The 16,571-nt window shown below is 42.7% G+C and overlaps 2 protein-coding genes across 3 annotated transcripts in view; one reads left to right on the forward strand and one right to left on the reverse strand.

Annotated features, from left to right (window-relative positions):
• Positions 1 to 319: 319 nt before the first annotated feature.
• On the reverse strand, positions 320 to 7,856 carry LOC306844278 (interleukin-20 receptor subunit alpha-like). Its single transcript, XM_079376280.1, has 7 exons — positions 7,691 to 7,856; positions 6,897 to 7,026; positions 5,606 to 5,811; positions 3,522 to 3,697; positions 3,212 to 3,356; positions 2,853 to 2,992; positions 320 to 1,301 (listed from the first exon to the last, which is right to left on the reverse strand). The coding sequence occupies exons 1-7, from the start codon at positions 7,740 to 7,742 to the stop codon at positions 651 to 653; spliced, it is 1,500 nt and encodes a 499-aa protein (XP_079232406.1). The 5' UTR covers positions 7,743 to 7,856; the 3' UTR covers positions 320 to 650.
• A 7,945-nt stretch (positions 7,857 to 15,801) lies between these two features.
• The window catches only part of LOC306843686 (mediator of RNA polymerase II transcription subunit 23-like), a 59,038-nt gene continuing 58,268 nt past the window's right edge, over positions 15,802 to 16,571 (forward strand). Inside the window, exons 1-2 of one of the 2 annotated variants that reach the window (XM_079375303.1) lie at positions 15,802 to 15,971; positions 16,107 to 16,138. In XM_079375303.1, coding sequence (XP_079231429.1) covers positions 15,921 to 15,971; positions 16,107 to 16,138 — 83 coding nt within the window. In that variant the 5' untranslated portion in view covers positions 15,802 to 15,920. The remainder of the gene's footprint in view (positions 15,972 to 16,106; positions 16,139 to 16,571) is intronic. The other variant, XM_079375304.1, reaches the window with a different exon arrangement.

Raw genomic sequence — 16,571 nt, forward strand, 5'->3', positions numbered from 1 at the left:
CGTTTATATTCAACTCAATATTGCTTTATTGGCATGACTGTAAAAAATACAATATTGCCAAAGCTTGAAATATACAGAAATATAATAACAATGAAAATATCAAAATGTTTACATACTATATGTGTGTACTGTGTATATGTATATAAAAATACACACACATAGATGTATATATTAAGGAAAAATATGTTAGATTTATATGTAAAATATTTATATATAATATAAACTATATACAAGTGTTTACATACAAACCATACACATTTTTTCAAATATGAAGAGTTTATTTGCAAAAATAGATAACTTTGTTTTTATTAATTTTCTTAAATCATGTTTTTTATTGTTTGTGTTAGTTAGTTGGATTTTTTTTAGTTGTTATTATTTAATCAAAACAACCCAACTGCAGTTTGATTGATATTAATTGGAATGCAGGACAAAACATTGTTTTTGCAAATTAACTCTGCATGTGTGTGTATTTATATATACATAATAACATAAACTTTTATTGTGAATCGATTAATCGCGACTAATTGTTTTGCAGCCCTAATATCGTCTCGTGTGTAAACCTGAACACCATAGACAAGATAAATAGCAAGTGTATAGCAAAATGATCTTCATATTCTGTCAGGAGTCTGAAGCAGTGCATTACTCCTCTGTTAGTCTGGGCTGGAGTGGATGACGAGGCCCCAGTCTCGCTCCATCTTGATGAGGTTGTCTGGCTCCGGCTCACTGTTTTCCTCCGAGCTCTGTCTCAGGATGAGGTTAGGCAGCAGCGTGACCGCTTCAGTCTGGATCTGAGCTTCCTCCTCCAGACCTAACAAGCCCATCAGAGGGATCTTCAGCTCTCGAGTCTGTGGGCTCCAGTTCAGGAATATCTGTGCTTGGTCGTCTGGCTCATCCTCACAGGCGTTCACAGCCAGCACTGTGTGCTCTTGTGTCCGGTACGGGCTGCTCTCGGCTGCGACAGCGGCTGATAGCACAATGCCGTAATCTCCGGCCTCGCTGTGCTGTGGCTCCTGCGGCTCAAAGTGCACGCTCACAGAGTCCTCCTCGTCCGGTAATGGAGCGGCAGAGGCAGCCGGCGGAGGAGCGTGCTGCTGAGCATAACTCCCCGGCGGCGGATCAGCGCTCAGAGCCCAAGCATCCGCCTCTGACCAGTCCTCACCACACACCAGCTGAGGCAGAGCTGCAGGACTGAGCAGAGCCGACCCCTCTCCACACAAACCCATTTTGACCACGTTAATGATGATTGTTTGAGGCTTTTCTGGCTGGAAAGTATGGAGCCTTTTGCAGATATCATCCACGTGCTGAAACGACAAGCGTACAGTGTTACTTCAGCACTCTTATAATGTGATCAAACACAAGATATCTAGAAATTCTTGTCATCCGATGACAGTAGTTTCACTGCAAAAAATGCTTTTCTCACGTCAAAATATAAAATAAATAGAAGGATTTTCTAGACAAGTAAAACTTGTCTTGTTTTCAGAAAAAAACAAGTCAAAATTAAGTGAGTTTTTGCTTAGAACAAGCAAAGTAATGTTATTTCAAACAGAAAACAAGATTATTTTGCTTACCCCATTGGCAGATTATTTAGCTTTTTTCAAGCAAAAACTCACTGAATTTTGACTTGTTTTTTTCTGAAAAGAAGACAAGTTTTACTTGTCTAGAAAATCCTTCTATTTATTTTATATTTTGACGTGAGAAAAGCATTTTTTGCAGTGAAACTACTGTCCTCTGATGACAAGATCACATGATATGACTCCCATCCTCAATAAAAACAATGATTCCGAAACCCTTCTGTGATTAAACTGTATTCATATGCATCTTTCCTTTACATGAACCACTACCATTCGAATGTATGGGCTTACTAACAAAAAGTGTCTTCTGCTCACCAAGGCTGCATTTATTTAAGTAAAAATACAGTAGAAATTGTGAAATATTATTACTATTTAAATTAACTCTTTTCTATGTGAATATCTGTTAAAGGCCCGGTTTCAAAGACAGGGTTTAGACTAAGCCAAGAGTCTAAGTTAAATTAGGACAATTTTATAAACATGCTTACAAAAAAAGCATTACTGGAGTGCATCTTGAGACAAAACAAAGGCACTGATTTATTTTAAGATCAGTCAGAGCAAGTTTATTTCAGTTGAAACACCTCAGACTTACATTTTAGTCTAGGACTAGGCTTAAGCCTCGTCTGTGAAACCCGGGGGAAAGTGTAATTTATTTCTGTGATCTGCAGCTGTATTTTCTTCATCATTACTGCAGTCTTCAGTGTCACATGATCTTCAGAAATCATAATAATATACTGATTTACTGCTCAACAAACATTTCTGATTATTATCAATGTTGAACACAGTTGTGCTGCTCAATATTTCTGTGGAAACTGTGATTTTTCAGGATTCACAGATGAATAGAAAGTTTAAAAGAACAACATTTATATATATTAGCCAGAAATATTTTGTAACATTGTGCAAATGTCTTCACCTGTCACTTTTGATCAATGTAATGCGTCCTTGATGAATAAAAGTATTAACTTCTGTCAGAAAAATAATCGTACCGACCCCAAACTGTTGAATAGTATTGTCTACACTACCAGACATTAGTTGCAGATTATTATTATTTTTAAAAGAAATGAATACTTTTATTCAGTAAGGATGCATTCAGTCTTTCAGAAGTGACCGTAGAAACATTTATAAGATGAATTCTGCTCCAGCCCGACTGAATCTCTGGAGATGTCCTAACAGGTTGCTGACGAGCACAACTCAAACAAGCCCATCCTCAGTTCTCTGTGAGATTGCGGTCTCTAAATATTGTGCTAGCAGCGTGTGATTTAGGTCTGTGTGTTTGTTTTATACCGTGCTCTTGGGCAGTCTCTGTCTGTGGTCGGTGATGTAGCAGTGGACGAGTCCCCCGAGCACAGCGAGCACACACAGACAGAGCGCAGACGGCAGCACGCCGCCCAGCAGCGCAGCCAGCAGCTGATCTCTGAAGGGGTCTGCAGCGGGACACAAACACTGGCGGGTTACACATTAACAGACAGTGTCTGGAGACTCGTGCATGAGGAAGTCCAGCTCCGAGCACGCTGGGAAAACACCTCAGTTACAGTCAAGCCTGATCAAATGATAGGCTTCCTCAACTCGTCCTGTCAGTCACATACTGCTCAAACCTGTTCCTGGGCAAGCTGAAAGTGAAAAGGCTGATGGAGCTGGGTTACCTTTGGGCGTCTCGACGCACTGCCACTCGCTGGGTTTGTAGGCCAGAGGCCAAGACTGCGACTGGGCTTGGACCCTCACACAAATCTGGCTGGAGAAGTCCAGGGGGCCCAGCGTCACGTTCCCATTTTTAAGAAGTCTGTATTCCTGGCAGAGCGACACAGTGCAAAAAAATGACTGTGAGCAAGTGTTTTTCTACACACTCCTTATTGACACACTGTTTTGAAAATATAGTATTGTCCTATTTGATACTGTAAAGCTGCTTTGACACAATCTGTATTTATTATTATAAATAAAGGTGACTTGACTCACGGTGTGATTGCTCCTGCTGTCGAACACAGAGACGTTATGGATCATGTGTGGGAAGATCTTCCAGAGTGACTTCTCTTTCTTTGTCCTCTTCGTTCTCCATCTGAAGGGCCCCTTTATCGTGACGTTGATGTAGTTTTGCAGCACAGTCAGCTCCAGCAGCGGCGCGCCAAGAATCGCTGCGGGACAGAGATCGATTAGAAGCTAACGATTTGCTTTTATGAGGGTCAGAGTTCAGCGATGCACTGGCTCTAATCACACATCAAGAGAACCAGTATACATGCTTATAAACGACATAACAGAGACGTCTGTGGGAATCAGCACAATATAAACACCTGACATGAGTTCATTAACACCATCATGCTGTGAATGACAGTCCTGCTCCTGAACGGCAGAAATATCTGCATAGTTTCGTGACAAATCATGAGTCACAACATTTCAGAAACACTATGCTGAGGTTAAAGTGTGTTGCAGGGTTGGGGATCAAGCTCTATATACCTCACTCTAAATGAGCTGAGGAACACCTCCTTTATGTGGTTTTAAGCATTTGTTTTATTTCCTAACTCCTTTAAAGTTGTTCAAATGAAGTTCTTAGCAATGCATATTACTAATCAATAATGAAGTTTTGATATATTTACGGTAAGAAATTGACTAAATATCTTCATGGAACATGATCTTAATATCCTAATGATTTTTGGCATGAAAGAAAAATGTATCATTTTGACCCATACAATGTATTGTTGGCTATTGCTACAAATATAATATATAATAATATATAAATATACCTGTGCTACTCGTGACTGCTTTTGTGCTGTGGATGTGAATTCTTGATTAAAGGGAAGTAGCAACAGATCTTTTCTTCTGGATTGCGACAGTTTTCAGAAAACAAAAAGGAGGGGACTTAGTTCTGTGCATCAGATGTGGATTGGATGCTGAGATGTGGGCGTGGCTCTCGGGGGCGGAGTTTAATGATTTGCCACAAACTGTGGTTAATGGTCAGAAATATAATACAGCGCCTGTTTGTTGTGTCATTATTGTTTCATATGCTGTTTTATTGTGGCCAGTGTTATTACTGGGGATCACACAGGGATTTAAGGCATACAAACGAGTCATTTCTAAAGCAGAATCTGTATGTACAGTAATTATATGCACCATATTCACCACAGTTCTTGTTAGTGAGGCAGAAAGATTGTGAAAGCTTTTTACACAGTCTGAATGTGAAATGTTTTATAGTAGCTTTACTAACAATGACTGCATTAACTATGATATTTTGGCAGGAACTATGTTTACTATGGTAAAAAAGGGAGGGACTTAAATTGTCTAAACATTCACATACATACAGCAAATCAGTGTCAAGCTGATCATTATTCATCTGCTATTCTCTATTTATCTATGCATAAATAAACAATGATGAACGAAACATCCATCCATCCAGAATCTCAGAAAAAAAGAGCAAAAAGGCACCTTCAGCAACTTGTCACTGAGGCAGAGCCCTAATAGAGACACCTTTATCTTTTCTACCCCTAAAGAGTGCATAATAGTGCCATAAGAGCACATATGTGTCCCTGGAGCACAAACGCAGTCATGAGTAGCACAGGTGTATTTATAGCAATAGACAACAATACATTGTATGGATCAAAATGACTGATTTTTCATTAGGATATTAAGTAAAGATATTTAGTAAATGTCCTACCATAAATATATCAAAACTTAATTTTTGATTAGTAATATGCATTGCTAAGAACTTCATTTGAACAACTTTAAAGGAGATTTTCTCAATATTTAGATTTTTTTGCTCCCTCAGATGCCAGATTTTCTAATAGTTGCATCTCAGACAAATATTGTCCTATCATAACAAACCATACATCAATGGAAATATTATTTATTCAGCTTTCAGATAAATCTCTCTTGACCCTTATGACTGGATTTTTAATCACACATTACTACTTTAAGGTACGACTATGCACCGTTTAGGGCTAAAGAAAGTGCAGCGGTGTCTCTTTGAGGGCTCTGCTCCAGGGACATGCTGCTGTAGCTCTATTAAGGTACGATGTTTGCTGTTTTCTTCTGGCAGGCAGTGCACTCACTGTCGAGCGTGGGGCTGAAGCGGCTCGTGCTCTCGGTCCAGACAGACTGTGTGTTTGCGCTAGCGGCCCTGACTCTGGCGTAGTAGTCCTCCTCCAGGTTAAAGGTCTCCTGAGACACGTCACATTGGCTCTGAGTGACGGAGGAGCAGTGCTCCACACGCCTCCACCTCATCCGCTCGGAGCCGGTCTCCTCCTCATCACCGTAACTGCACCACAACACAAGACCTTTTTAACATCTGTCATTTATAGTGAATACTATAGTGTTTTTGAACCATACTATAGTAAAGTGTATTATACTGTATATATTATAGTATTTACATCACTTTGTTAATGAATGCTATGGCATACTGTGGTATTAACTATAAATACTGTAGTATACATTCATTTTTACTACAGTAAACTGTAGTGTATTATAGTACCCTATAGCTGTAGAAAACTTAGTACAGTATTGGGTAAAGTCAATTGTTCATATTACTATTGTTATATTACCACTGCAACTAGAATTACCACAACAAATTAATTCAAGTACTTTACTATAGTATGGTTCAAAAACACTATAGTATTTACTATAAATTACTATAGCATTTTTTCATGCCACCTCCGGAGGACGAAATGAGATGCAGCTATTCAAACAGAATATAGTTAACTAATACTAAAACCATAAAATTACTAAACTGAAATAAAATCAAATACAAAAATGTTGAACTTATTTTATTTTCATTCTCGTTTTTCTTTAATTTAACGTAACTTGGTGTACTAAAATAACAAAAATATGAAAATGAATACAAAATATTATTATACATATATTACTAAAAATTAGACAACAAAACTTAAACTTTCAATTTGAACTAAAACTTGAATAAAAGCATGAATAAAAACTAATTCAAAACCTAAAACTGCAGTAGTATCTAAAAGTAAAAACTACAGTGGTGTCTCAATCATACTAAAACCCTAGATCAAAGTTTGACATGTTGGGGTCATTTTAGTTTGACTTTGCTCAAATGAACGAAATTGCTTGAATCAAGCTGTGCTCATTTTTGTCAAGTCAGTAAAGTGATTGAATTCTCCCATCAATACAAGGAAAAAAGTACAGAAGCCGTCACTAGGGTGGGACCTTTTCAAAAGTTACACCTTATTTACCCCATAAATGTGAATATTAGCATGTATTAGCCATAATCTACACTTGCTTTGATCAGTGCGCATCTCGGTGTGTGTCGTGAGAGTCCTGTTATGCTTCAGACTGACTGGATGGTTCTCTAGAGAGCATGTTGTATGTCTGGAGATCACTCACATGGAGTACTCCACCGTGTAGACGGTGCCGTTGGGAGACCCCGCTCCTGGCGTCCACCTCACGATGTTCCTCAGGTTCTCCGAGTAGAAGTGGACATTACGAGGCTCAGGCGGTCGCTCAGCTGAGGACGCTACAGTAAAACACACCCACAGTTACTCTCTGACACTGTTATGCACACACGCTCAGCGTTTTGAACTTCATTGTATCTCATTGAACTGTAGCCAGTTTTCAGAGCTTCACAGCTTCAGCAGGAAATGCAGTGAAGTTCAAGCATTGTTAAAATAAATCAGATTTCATAAAAACCACAGGAAGAGGCACAAGAGAGAATCTGGTTTGTGAAAAACAATCAAAGCATGAATGTGTGTATGCCATAAACAACAGTAACAATAATAATAATAATAAATAAAATCAGGAGCATTTCTTTGAAGGCTTGTTGTCATATGAACACATGCTTTAATGTGAAAATACATTTTTGTTTTATTGTGTGCTGTCATACATCCACAAAAGAGGCTTCGCGGGGAAGAACCAAACAGAAAATGAACAGCTTGGGTTGAAACACATTCTTGAAATAGCTCCAGATAGTCTTGACGTGACAGATACATGTAAAGAGTAAATATGGCTCTATTGTATAGCGTTATTATTTAGTAATCACACATTACATTATTATATTAAAATAAGAAATATTATGGCTGTAATACTATCTCCGATGTGAAAGACAGGAGAGATACATTATTTAAAAATAAAAAATCCCAGACTCGTGCTTTGAGAGTGAAAAGAAAGGTTTGTATATTTACCTGATTGTCTTGTCCAGAGCAAACACAGCGCGATCACGAACACTGTTTCCATCGCTGCGAGCTCTTAGTCCTTATCATTCTGTCCTGCTTCTGAAAACTGAATGACTCTGATCTCAGGTGTGTGTCACTCAGGTGTGTGTCAGACGCACTCCACTGTTACTGCAGCGCCGGTGGGCGGGGCCTAACCAGCACGAGCCAACCGGTGAAGAGCGTCGGAAGGTTTCCAAGTAACGCCCACGAGATCTGATTAATATTCATTCGTCAAAACTTTAACCCCTTCAGACCTGGATTTTGTTCACTGAATTATTTTTTTTAATCCACTTCATATTTGGTCTTCTCCTATATAGAAATGAGTCTAAACACACGATTTGTGCCAACTTATTTTTTTATTAGCTTTTTTTGCACGCTAGGACTGAAGCAACAGTTTTAACCATACTTAATAAGTAGAGTTTGTGCACTATAGTTGATAAGATTTTGAAAAGAATACATACTGTAAGAATGAAAAATGCAATAAAAATGTGGAAAAAAAGATAAGATGATATGAAGTCTCCAAAAACTAGTTTGACTCTTTTTGTTGGTTGAACTGGGTGAATCTGAGTATATGTAGGCTATACATATCTTGTGTGTAGGCTATGTGAATGCGTTTATGTGTACTGGATGATTGTTTTGATGAATATATGATTGAGTGCATTATAGCATCTAGGCATCAGTGTGTGTGTGTGTGTGTATTCACTGATCTCACATCCACTATGGCTGTTTCTCACTAAAACCAATGTCTTTTAAAATGATTTCAAGTGTGTAACACGTCGCCTTCTCAATGACAGCATTGCTGATCGCAGTGTCAGTTAATGCTTTTCTTCTTGAGGGTAGTTCAGTAGCAGTGTGTGGTATGACAGCAGACTGGTTATACAGGTGTGACTTCATTACCTGCGTTCCAGATGGCATCACCCCGCCTACGAAGGGCACTTCACAGTGAAAACAATGGCTGCCGTACTGAGGGGTCCTCCAAATCAAAACAGGCCTCTTCAAAGTGCCCTTAAAGGATTTAATTTAGACATTGGCAGAAGTTTGGCACAGAAGCGCTTCTGAAGCACTTCCACTGACTGTTTAAAGCTGCTCGGAGGTGACATGAATGCATTTACACTGCAACGATCGCCATATACTTTGATACTGAGGTGGGGCATCATTTAGTCAGGCTTTCATGCAGCATATGTCTTTACACTGAATTTTGTGCACACTCCCTAAAGATGCACTGAAACTGTGCTGATGACCTTCTGTTTCTGGTCATGTAACTGTGTGGTTTTGGTTATTAGGCAGGATCATCATTGTATTGGGTCAACATAATAGATTGATTCTTCCTATTGTGTTCCTCTGCTTGGGATCTGAAAGTAAAAACATACTGAAGTTCGACAGACCTGTTTTCTCTCTTTTTTACACACAGAAAATGGGAAACGACAATTATGGCTTTTACATTACACGAGTAGCTGTTGTAAAGCAATAAAGCGAGGTCTTGTAGGTCCTCAGACAAATTGTCACAAGATCAGTAGCTACCAGCATTATAGTGAAAAGTGAATTTACACAGTTTGTGAATGGTATCCAGCAGAGGTCTATACTGGTTTAGGTTCAGACCTGTTATTGTTTCTATGCATCTTATTGATTTATTTAGGCATTGTGAGATTCTATAACACCCTGTGCTCTTCTGTGTCCTCCTATATGCAGCATACATCATGGCCATATGTTGTTTTCCTTAGCTGGCTGTCTAAGTAATTTTCCTTTCTTGGTCCCGGGCCCCTGCTTTCTGTGCTCCATCACTCAACCAGATTAGATCTTCTCAAATACTTTATTTTAACATTTATTAATTTATCAAAAAACAAAAAACATCATACTATAGACATACAGGGAGGTATTATTTTAAAATAGACACATTAATAAACCAGGTAGCATACAGAAGAAAGCAAAAAATAGTGCTGTCAAACGATTAATCGCATCTAAAATAAAAAAATAGTTTATATAATATATGAGTGTGTACTGTGTATATTTATTATGTATATATAAATACACATACATGCATATGCATATATTTAGAAAATATTTACATGTATATACATTTATATATTTATATTCTTATATTCTATAACATTTATTTAATATATAAACATAACATATTTTCTTAAATATGTACATGCATGTGTGTGTATTTATATATGCATAATAAATATACACAGTACACACTCATATATTATGTAAACAAAAACTTTTATTTTGGATGCGATTAATCGTTTGACAGCACTAGAGTAAAATAAAGTGTTAATAAATGAATCTGTGCAGGGACAAGAATACAAGGAGTGTCATATTTTTTGTATCACAAATGACTAAATAACCGTTTATAAAAAAGGCTTTTGTTTAAGGAGGTTTGTTGATTTTTCGATCTCGAAACCGGAACCATCGCTGTGTGACTGTGTTCATAGCGGAGTGTTTCCGGTTCCGGTTCGTCTGCGCTGGCGCTAGTTCTCTTTCAAGCATACGTTTCGGTGTCTCACTATGGGATACGCCCCTTCCGCGTATTCCTCAGAAGCCCTATTACATTACGCCAGCCCCAATTGGCTGGCAGACGTGACGCTGTGTCTGGGCGTGGCCTCCCCACCCCTCAGTATAAAGGAGCGACACAACGTCACTACGACATTCAAAAACCTCTTCTCGCTTCACACCAGAAGCCTTAACGAACTCTCGGACGAACGACTGGCCACCACGCCGTTTTTTCGCCTGACTCCTTCAATTTTGCATTCCAGCCGATTGCAAGGAGTGTTCGATACTACGATGGCTGCTGCAATGCAGACTGTCCCGGCTAGCGAGGGAGATGCTGTGCGACTTTGTTCATGTGGGAACAAAATTTCATGCAAAGACACACACCAGGTCTGCTCTGCATGTCTTGGGCTGAAACATGCCCAAATGGCGATCGAGAACCCCGGTTCCTGTGAACACTGCGCACGCTTCACTACGAAGAGCCTTCGTCGCAGGCTAGCTCGCCAAGCTAGCCTGTCAGGCCACGATCCCCTCATGTCGCCTAGCCCCGTTCCAGCTGCCACTCCGCAGGTATCCATCCCTGTAGAGCTGCCCACCACGGCAGCTTTATCATGGGGTGAACAGCTTGACGTTTGCGTCCCTCTGACCAGTGTGTTTAGCACGGACGAGGAAGAAGACGCGCTCGATTTCGAGGAAGAGGGACAATCGGACTTTCTTCTCTCTGAAGAAGAGGAAGATTTCGAGGACTCCCCTTTCATTCCCCCTGCGCACACGGCACAACCCTTCGCCGCGGCGGGGACCACGGAAGATGCGGATGGGGCACCATCCCCGCTGCTCAGTGTGGATCTGCAAGATGTGTGCAAACGCGCTGCAGAGAAACTAAATATTCCGTGGCCGACCGTGGTAGCAGAGACTGCAAAGTCTCGCTATGAGGGTAAGCGGCTGCCGAGGGCGAAACGGGCAGCACGGCAGCTCCTTCCTGTGTTTCCAGAGCTCCTGGAGGAGCTTGCGGTGACCTGGAAGGACAAACCGTTCACCAGCAAGTTACCCGTGCAGGGAGGATCCGCTCTCGATGTGGAGGGAATGGAGAAAGTAGGACTTCTCCGAATGCCTCCCATGGAGCCATTAGTTGCCGCGCACTTGCATCCAAAGCACACGGCAGCTGCAAATCCGACGTTGCCATCCAAAGCGGACCGTTTCCAGTCAAGCATGTCGGAACGCGCTTATAAAGCGATTGCTCTCTCTGTCAGGGCGCTGAACGCTACCTCTATGCTGACCGCGTACCAAGCGGAATTGCAGGACGAAGCGTCGACCATACCAGGTCAGACGCACTGGGAAGAGATCTGTGTAGTGACAGATCTCTCTCTGCGTCTTCAGAGGTGCGCGGTTCAAGCCGCGGGCAAAGCCATGGCCACAATGGTCATCCAAGAGAGAGGACGTTGGCTTAACCTGGCTAATCTCTCAGACAGGGAGAAAGAAGCTATCCTGGACGCACCGGTGGTCACAGAAGGCATTTTTGGCTCGGCGTTGACACTGATGCAAAAGAGATGCGAGGAAAAGAAGAGGGATGATGAGGCTTTGCAGCTCTGTATGCCTCGGAAGGCACAGACTGCACCCCCCCCGCCACCTCGGCAGACTTTCGCACAAGTTACGGCCCGCCCACCCCCCAGCTATCGCATTCCTCGGCGGCAGAGACCGAACGTGAATGCAGTGGGTCACAGCGGAGTCCCGGAACAGAGAACTGCCTGGCCTAGGAAGAACTACCCGCCTGCAACAGCTCAGGCGGTCCAGCCAGCTCCTCAACCTCATCCTCACTCCCATTCTCAGGGAGCGAGGAGGAAGAAGAAGGCAGTTTGATGGGGTCTTCCCCGGGGAAAGGAGCACAAAAGCCCCCCCGTTCGCGAGCTCCCGTCCCCCAGATGTTCAGCGTTCGACAGTGGACGAGTTCCAAAGTTCCCGGATGTTCTGTGGAAAGATAGAGCCCGGTTGGGCCAGGGGAACCAGAGCAGTGAAAAGGACAAGGGATGGTGCAGTGGTGTACACCCACCCACTAGTCACAAGCATTTTTCATGTCCAAAACTCAATAAAGTTTTCATTGTATTCCCAAAACATGTTGCAAAACATAATTCCCCAAAAAACGTTGCAAAACACGTTGACAGACCACAGCATAACATCACCTCGGGGAGCTTTAGCTCCCTTAGGGGTGATGAGACGCTTAAACTCTGTCCGAGCGCTGAATGCCCACGCATGCGCAGTACAGACAACAAACTCGCTCACGGCTCAGCCACACGAGGGCGCCAGAACGCTGCAAATAAACAGTTGGCGAGAATGCACACGGTCCCGCTGGGTACTAAGGACAGTACAATTCGGGTACCGACTGCAGTTCGCCGCTTCCCCCCCGCATTTCAAAGGGATAATTCATTCTCAGGTGCGGGAAAAATTAAAGCATGTTCTTCAGGAAGAAATTTCCTCTCTGTTGAACAAAAGGGCTATAAGAGTGGTCCCACCCGAGCAGAGCCACAGCGGGTTTTACTCGAGGTACTTCCTCGTCCCAAAGAAAGGGACTCAAGCTCTTCGTCCCATATTAGATCTGCGGGCACTGAACAAGTACTTAAGAAAGTACAAGTTCAGAATGCTCACTCATTCTACACTCCTAAAATTAGTGCGCCATGGCGATTGGTTTACGTCAATCGACCTGAAGGACGCATATTTTCACATAAAGATATATCCACCCCACAGGAAATTCCTGAGGTTTGCTTTCCTCGGCGTGGCATACGAGTATCTGGTTCTACCATTCGGGTTGTCTCTCAGCCCCCGAGTGTTTGTAAAATGTACAGAAGCGGCACTCACTCCGCTCAGGGAGAAGGGCATTCGTCTCGCTACTTACATAGACGACTGGCTGGTGACAGCTCAGTCAGAGCGAGAAACGAGAGAACACACAGTTATGCTTCTGGAACACATACAGAAACTGGGTTTCAAATTAAACATCGAAAAGAGTGTTTTAATTCCCACACAGTCTATAACATATCTGGGGCTGTCACTGAACTCGGTGACATTCAGAGCACGACTGTCAGAAGACAGGGTGAGAAAATTCACTCGGTGCATGACCGATTTTCAGAGGGGAAACAGTGTTTCCTTTCGCACATGCCTCAGGCTATTAGGACTGATGGCTTCAGCCCTGATAGTTATTCCCTTAGGCAGACTGTTCATGAGAGAATTTCAACGCTGGGTAGCGTCTCAGGGACTGGACCCAATACGTCACTCCCGCAGGAGAGTAAGAGTGACGTCAGAGGCAGTCTTAGCACTGCGCCAGTGGAGACACCCGACCTTTCTGGTTCAGGGGGTACTCATGGGCGTGGTTCGAGCCAGAAAAGTGATAACAACGGACGCGTCGTTGTCCGGTTGGGGGGGCATTCACGAGGGCAGGATAGTGAATGGAAGATGGGATCAACATCTGACCAGTCTTCACATAAACTATTTGGAAATGCTAGCCGTTTTTCTGACGTTGAAGCATTTTCTTCCTTTTCTCAAAGGGCATCATGTTCTCGTGAGAACGGACAACACTACGGTTGTGGCTTACATAAACCGGCAGGGAGGTCTCAGATCACTTCCCTTGCACATGTTAGCACGCAAACTGATTTTATGGAGCAATACCAATCTTTTATCCCTGAGAGCGACGCACGTACAGGGTGTTATGAACCAGGGTGCGGATTTGCTTTCCAGGGGCAATCCTCTCTACGGGGAGTGGAAGTTGAACAGGGAGGTGGTCGAACAGATTTGGAGCATATACGGCAGAGCGACAGTAGATCTGTTCGCGTCACACGACAATGCTCAGTGTCCTCTGTTTTTCTCCCTGAAAGATCAGAGCGCGCCTCTGGGGATAGATGCGCTGGCGCACGAATGGCCTCGCACTCTCCTTTACGCTTTCCCACCGATAGCATTGATATCCCCAACACTTTACAGAGTGAGGGAGGAGGGACTAAAACTGATATTAATAGCTCCGAGGTGGCCAGGGAAGTATTGGCTAGCGGAGATCATACATATGCTGTACAAAGACCCGTGGTCTCTCCCGCTGCGCAGAGATCTTCTGTCACAAGCAGAGGGGGAGATTTTTCATCCTCATCCAGAACGCCTGGCACTATGGGCATGGCCTGTGAGTGGGTCAATTTAAATATAACCGGTCTGCCTGACAGCGTTATTAGAACCATACAAAATGCTAGAGCTTCATCGACTAGGTCTCTTTATGAATGCAAATGGGGCGTGTTCGAGCGCTGGTGCGCAACTAAACATGAGATACCCTTTCAGTGTTCAGTGGCAGTGGTTCTATCATTTCTTCAGGATTTGATAGACCAAGGGAAAGCGTTTTCAACCATAAAAGTGTTTCTGGCTGCTATATCTGCTTGTCACATTGGTTTTGATAATAAAACTGTGGGGCAGCATCCTTTGGTAGGCAGGTTTATGAAAGGTGCGCGCCGCGCCTTGCCAGTGTCGAGACCGATTTCCCCCTCATGGGACTTGGGATTGGTGCTAGATGCTCTTTCCATGTCCCCATTTGAGCCGCTGGATAAGGTTGATTTAAAAATATTGTCATTTAAGACGGCACTGCTGTTAGCTTTATCCTCGGCAAAACGCGTAAGCGAGATTCACGCGTTTTCAGTGCACTCAGCGTGTTTGCAGTTCATGTCTGGGGATGCAGGGGTAGTTCTGAAACCTAATCCTGCATTCATGCCCAAAATAGTTAAGGCTATCATTCCTCTTGAGTTAAGAGCCTTCTGTCCACCACCTTTTGCTTCATCAGAACAGCAAAAGTTAAATGCATTGTGTCCAGTGCGTGCTTTACGCATTTATACAGAAAGAACTAGAGGGTTCAGGGAAAGTGATCAGCTGTTCGTATCTTGGGCGAAACCTCGTACGGGGAAGCCGATTACTAAGCAGCGGTTGTCGCACTGGATAGTGGAGGCGATCTCGCTGGCATATTTCAGTAAGGGTCTTGTGTCCCCATCTGGTTTACGTGCACACTCAACAAGGGGAATGTCAACGTCCTGGGCCCTGTTTAAAGGAGTCTCGTTACAGGATATTTGCGAAGCGGCGAGCTGGTCCTCACCGCATACATTTGCAAGGTTCTATAAGCTGGACGTTACAGCTCAGACTTTAGCGCATGCAGTATTGAGCGTTGGAATGTGAATCACGAGTCATGACTCGTTCAGCCCCGCACGCAGTATTGTGGTTGGCAGGAGACTTCGAGGCAGGCTATCTGGCAATACGGGAGTTAGGATATCCCATAGTGAGACACCGAAACGTATGCTTGAAAGAGAACAATAGGTTACTTGCGTAACCCCGGTTCTCTGATAGCATTAAGTGAGGTGTCTCACCAGATCACCCTCCTTGCTGTGCGAAGCGAGGAAGAGGTGTGCTTGTTTTGAATGTCGTAGTGACGTTGTGTCGCTCCTTTATACTGAGGGGTGGGGAGGCCACGCCCAGACACAGCGTCACGTCTGCCAGCCAATTGGGGCTGGCGTAATGTAATAGGGCTTCTGAGGAATACGCGGAAGGGGCGTATCCCATAGTGAGACACCTCACTTAATGCTATCAGAGAACCGGGGTTACGCAAGTAACCTATTGTTTTCTGTTGTGTTCGTGAGAGCGTCTGCTCATCTAAACACACACTCTTCATTATGGACATATAAGCTTCTGAGGGTCTGAAGTCATGGCCGTGCCGATGGAGAGCCAGCTGCAGAGTATTTTTGAGGATGTAGTGGTGGGTGATCGTCACAGCATCATTTAAACAAATATAATATCTCATATACAGCAAATCCAGAAAAGTCTCTTTTATCAAACGAATATATCACAGAATAAACTTTTAAACTGGTAAATGTTTGTTTGTTTACATCAGAAAACTGAGGTGATTGAAGAGGCGTTTGCTGGGTGAGTGAACAATAAAGACTGAATATACAGGTCCTTTTCAAAAAATTAGCATATTGTGATAAAGTTCATTATTTTCTGTAATGTACTGATAAACATTAGACTTTCATATATTTTAGCTTCATTACAACACAACTGAAGTAGTTCAAGCCTTTTATTGTTTTAATATTGATGATTTTGGCATACAGCTCATGAAAACCCAAAATTCCTATCTCAAAAAATTAGCATATCATGAAAAGGTTCTCTAAACGAGCTATTAACCTAATCATCTGAATCAACTAATTAACTCTAAACACCTGCAAAAGATTCCTGAGGCTTTTAAAAACTCCCAGCCTGGTTCATTACTCAAAACCGCAATCATGGGTAAGACTGCCGACCTGACTGCTGTCCAGAAGGCCATCATTGACACCCTCAAGCAAGAGGGTAAGACACAGAA

Source organism: Barbus barbus (assembly GCF_936440315.1).
Source record: "Barbus barbus genome assembly, chromosome: 24".
NCBI lineage: Eukaryota > Metazoa > Chordata > Actinopteri > Cypriniformes > Cyprinidae > Barbus > Barbus barbus.

Bases quoted from the DNA above. Each gene is read 5' to 3' on its own strand.
- LOC306844278 (XM_079376280.1), bottom strand. From the start codon at position 7,742: ATGGAAACAGTGTTCGTGATCGCGCTGTGTTTGCTCTGGACAAGACAA. The intron at 3,357-3,521 runs GTGAGTCAAGTC...TCGCTCTGCCAG, and splicing joins ACAGCAGGAGCAATCACACC to GAATACAGACTTCTTAAAAA. The intron at 2,993-3,211 runs GTAACCCAGCTC...GTCCCGCTGCAG, and splicing joins GTGCGTCGAGACGCCCAAAG to ACCCCTTCAGAGATCAGCTG.